We start from the raw sequence: 3948 nt of genomic DNA on the forward strand, positions 1-3948 counted from the left end.
CCCAGCCCCTGGCTCTTCATTCCCAACCCTGACTCCTCATTCCCAGCCCTGGCTCCTCATTCCCAATCTCTTGCTCCTCATTCCCAGCCTGGATCCTCATTCCCAGCCCTGGCTCCTCCAGATCCTCATTCCCACCCTCTGGCTCCTACAACTCTTCATTCCCACACTCTGGCTCCTCCAGATCCCCATTCCCAAGCTTTGGCTCCTCATTCCCAACCTCTGACTCCTCATTCCCAGCCCTGGTTCCTCATTCCCAGCCCCGGCTCCTCATTCCCACCCTCTGGCTTCTCATTCCCAGCCTCTGGCTCCTCATTCCCAACCTCTGGCTCCTCCAGATCCTTATTCCCAGCCCTGGCTCCTCCAGCTCCTCATTCCCACCCCTTGGCTCCTCATTCCCACCCTCTGACTCCTCATTCCCTCCTCTCCCCCCTCAGAGTTTTCCAACCCCATCCCAAGGGGCGACACAAACCCTCACCCTCAAACTTTTCCACCGGCGGCTCCTCCGGCTCCTCATTCCCGTTCTCCGGCTCCTCGTTCCCATTTTCCAGCTCCTTCAGCTCCATCCCAAGCTCCACTTCCTCATTCCCGTTTTCCAGCTCCTCCAGCTCCTTCCCGAGCTCCGTCTCCTCATTCCCGAGCTCCGTCTCCTCCTTCCCAAGCTCCGTCTCCTCCTTCCCAAGCTCCGTCTCCTCCTTCCCAAGCTCCGTCTCCTTCCCGAGCTCCGTCTCCTCATTCCCGAGTTCCGTCTCCTCATTCCCAAACTCCGTCTCCTCCGTCTCCTCGCTCCCCTCCCGCTGCCCCGGGATGGCTCCTTCCCACCACTCCGTATCCCAGCGCTCCGACGTCCCGGCGGGAAGCGGCTCCGGGTCCCGGCGGCTGCCCAGGGGCTGCTTCCGAGGGCAGCGGGAAGCGGCCGCCAGGGCCAGATCCCTGCGGAACGCCGCGTCCTCCGACAGCTTCTCCAGGATCAGCCTCTGGGAACGGGGACACCGGGGCGGGGATGGCAGATCCAGAGGGATCCAGAGGGATCCAGGGGGATCCAGGGGGATCCAGAGGGATCCAGGCACCCCCATCCCACCAGGGTATGGATATTGGATCCAGAGGGATCCAGGGGGATCCAGTGGGATCCAGGCACCCCCATCCCACCAGGGTATGGATACCCAATCCAGAGGGATCCAGAGGGATCCAGAGGGATCCAGGCACCCCCATCCCACCAGGGTATGGATACCAGATCCAGAGGGATCCAGAGGGATCCAGGCAGATCCAGAGGGATCCAGGCACCCCCATCCCACCAGGACATGGATACCCGATTCAGTGGGATCCAGAGGGATCCAGCAGGATCCAGAGGGATCCAGGCACCCCCATCCCACCAGGGGATGGATACCCAATCCAGAGGGATCCAGGGGGATCCAGGGGGATCCAGACTCGCCCTTCCCACCAGGGCATGGATATCAGATCCAGTGGTATCCAGTGGGATCCATCGGGACCCAGTGGGATTAATTGGGATCCAGGCTCCCCCATCCCACCAGGGCATGGAAATCAGATCCATCAGGATCCAGGGGGATCCAGAGGGATCCAGGCACCTCCATCCCACCAGGACATGGATTCCCAATCCAGAGGAATTCAGAGGGATCCGGGGGGATCCAAGGGGATCCAGTGGGATCCAGGCTCACCCATCCCACCAGAGCATGGATACTGGATCCAGAGGGATCCAATGGGATCCAGGCACCTCCATCCCACCAGGGCATGGATACTGGATCCAGTAGGATCCAGAGGGATTCAGAGGGATCCAGTGGGATTCATTGGGATCCAGGCTCCCTCATCCCACCAGGACATGGATACCCAATCCAGCAGGATCCAGAGGGATCCAGGTTCCCCCATCCCACCAGGGCATGGATACCCAATCCAGAGGGATCCAGAGGGATCCAGTGGGATTCATTGGGATCCAGGCTTCCCCATCCCACCAGGGCATGGATACCTGATCCAGAGGGATCTAGAGGGATCCAGTGGTATCCAGTAGGATCCAGAGGGATCCAGGCTTCCCCCTCCCACCAGGGCATGGATACCCAATCCAGTGGGATCCGGAGGGATCCAGCAGGATCCATTGGGATCCAGGCACCCCCATCCCACCAGGGTATGGATACCCGATTCAGTGGGATCCGGAGGGATCCAGCAGGATCCATTGGGATCCAGGCACCCCCCTCCCACCAGGACATGGATACCCGATCCAGAGGGATCTGGAGGGATCCAGTGGTATCCAGTAGGATCCAGAGGGATCCAGGCTTCCCCATCCCACCAGGGCATGGATACCCAATCCAGTGGGATCCAGAGGGATCCAGCGGGATCCAGGCACCCCCATCCCACCAGGACATGGATATTGGATCCAGAGGGATCCAGCGGGATCCAGAGGGATCCAGGCACCCCCATCCCACCAGGACATGGATATCGGATCCAGAGGGATCTGGAGGGATCCAGTGGTATCCAGTAGGATCCATTGGGATCCAGGCACCCCCCTCCCACCAGGGCATGGATATCGGATCCATCAGGACCTAGTGGGATCCATCAGGATCCAGCGGGATCCAGGCTCCCCCATCCCACCAGGGCATGGATACCCGATTCAGTGGGATCCAGCGGGATCCAGAGGGATCCAGGCTCTCCCATCCCGCCCTTCCCGCTCACCTTGGCAGCCTCGACCTCCCGGCGCGTTCCCGAGATCTGGATGACCCGGATGGGGGCCAGGCTGGATTCGGGATCGCGCCCACATTCCACCCTGGCCCCGGAGATCCGGCGGATCCCGCGAACCGTCTCCCCGCCCCGGCCTGTGGAGGAGGAATCCCGGGAAAAGTGAGGCACGGGGGGAGCGGGAATGGGGGGGGAAATTCCCACCGGGGCAACTCGGGGATGGAAAAACGGGGATTTGGGATGGAGGGTTCCCAGCCGGCCTTGGGGGGGCTGGGAAGGGACCGGGATGGGAAGGGGGGAAGGGAACTTTGGGGGGAGTGGGAAGGGAATGGGATGTCGGGATGGGAAGGTGGGAAGGGATCCTCAGGGATAAAGGGAGTGGGAAGGGATCCTCAGGGATGTCAGGAGTGTCCTGGGATGGGAAGGTGAGAAGGGATCCTCAGGAGGAGTGGGAAAGGGCCTGGAATGTTGGGATGGGAAGGTGGGAAGGGATTCTCAGGGATAAGGGGAGTGGGAAGGGAATGGGATGGGAAGGTAGGAAAAGATCCTCAGGGATAAGTGGAGTGGGAAGGGATCCTCAGGGATGTCAGGAGTGTCCTGGGATGGGAAGGGGGGAAGGGATCCTGAGGGATAAGGGGAGTGGGAAGGGAATGGGATGTTGGGATGGGAAGGTGGGAAGGGATCCTCAGGGATGTCAGGAGTGTCCTGGGATGGGAAGGTGGGAAGGGATCCTCAGGGATAAGGGGAGTGGGAAGGGCTCCGGGATGTCGGGAGGGTCCTGGGATGGGAAAGGATCCTCAGGGATAAAGGAAGGGCTCTGGAATATCAGGGGGGTCCTGGGATGGGAAAGTGGGAAGAGATCCTCAGGAGGAGTGGGAAGGGAATGGGATGTTGGGATGGGAAGGTGGGAGGGGATTCTCAGGGATAAGGGGAGCAGGAAAGGTCCTGGGTGGGAAGGGATCCTCAGGGATAAGGGAAGTGGGAAGGGAATGGGATGTTGGGATGGGAAGGTGGGAAGGGATCCTCAGGGGGTGTGGGAAGGGAATGGGATGTCAGGAGGGTCCTGGGATGGGAAGGTGGGAAGGGATCCTCAGGGATAAAGGGAGTGGGAAGGGCCCCAGAAAGTTGGGAAAGTCCTGGGGTGGGAAAGTGGGAAGGGATCCTCAAGGATAAGGGGAGTGGGAAGGGAATGGGATGTCGGGATGGGAAGGTGGGAAGGGATCCTCAGGGATAAGGGGAGTGGGAAGGGCTCCGGGATGTCGGGAG

The 3948-nt window shown here is 60.9% G+C and overlaps 1 protein-coding gene across 1 annotated transcript; it reads right to left on the reverse strand.

The window, feature by feature from the left end:
- Positions 1-212: 212 nt before the first annotated feature.
- LOC113941662 (involucrin-like) lies at positions 213-2894 on the reverse strand (the record flags this gene model as incomplete). Its single annotated transcript, XM_027632801.1, has 3 exons — positions 213-318; positions 499-974; positions 2680-2894. Coding segments are annotated over 3 exons (782 nt in total), but the record flags the coding sequence as incomplete, so codon positions are not given.
- Between the last annotated feature and the right edge of the window lie 1054 nt (positions 2895-3948).

This window comes from Corapipo altera, unplaced genomic scaffold (genome assembly GCF_003945725.1).
Source record: "Corapipo altera isolate COAL_440 unplaced genomic scaffold, ASM394572v1 59196, whole genome shotgun sequence".
NCBI lineage: Eukaryota > Metazoa > Chordata > Aves > Passeriformes > Pipridae > Corapipo > Corapipo altera.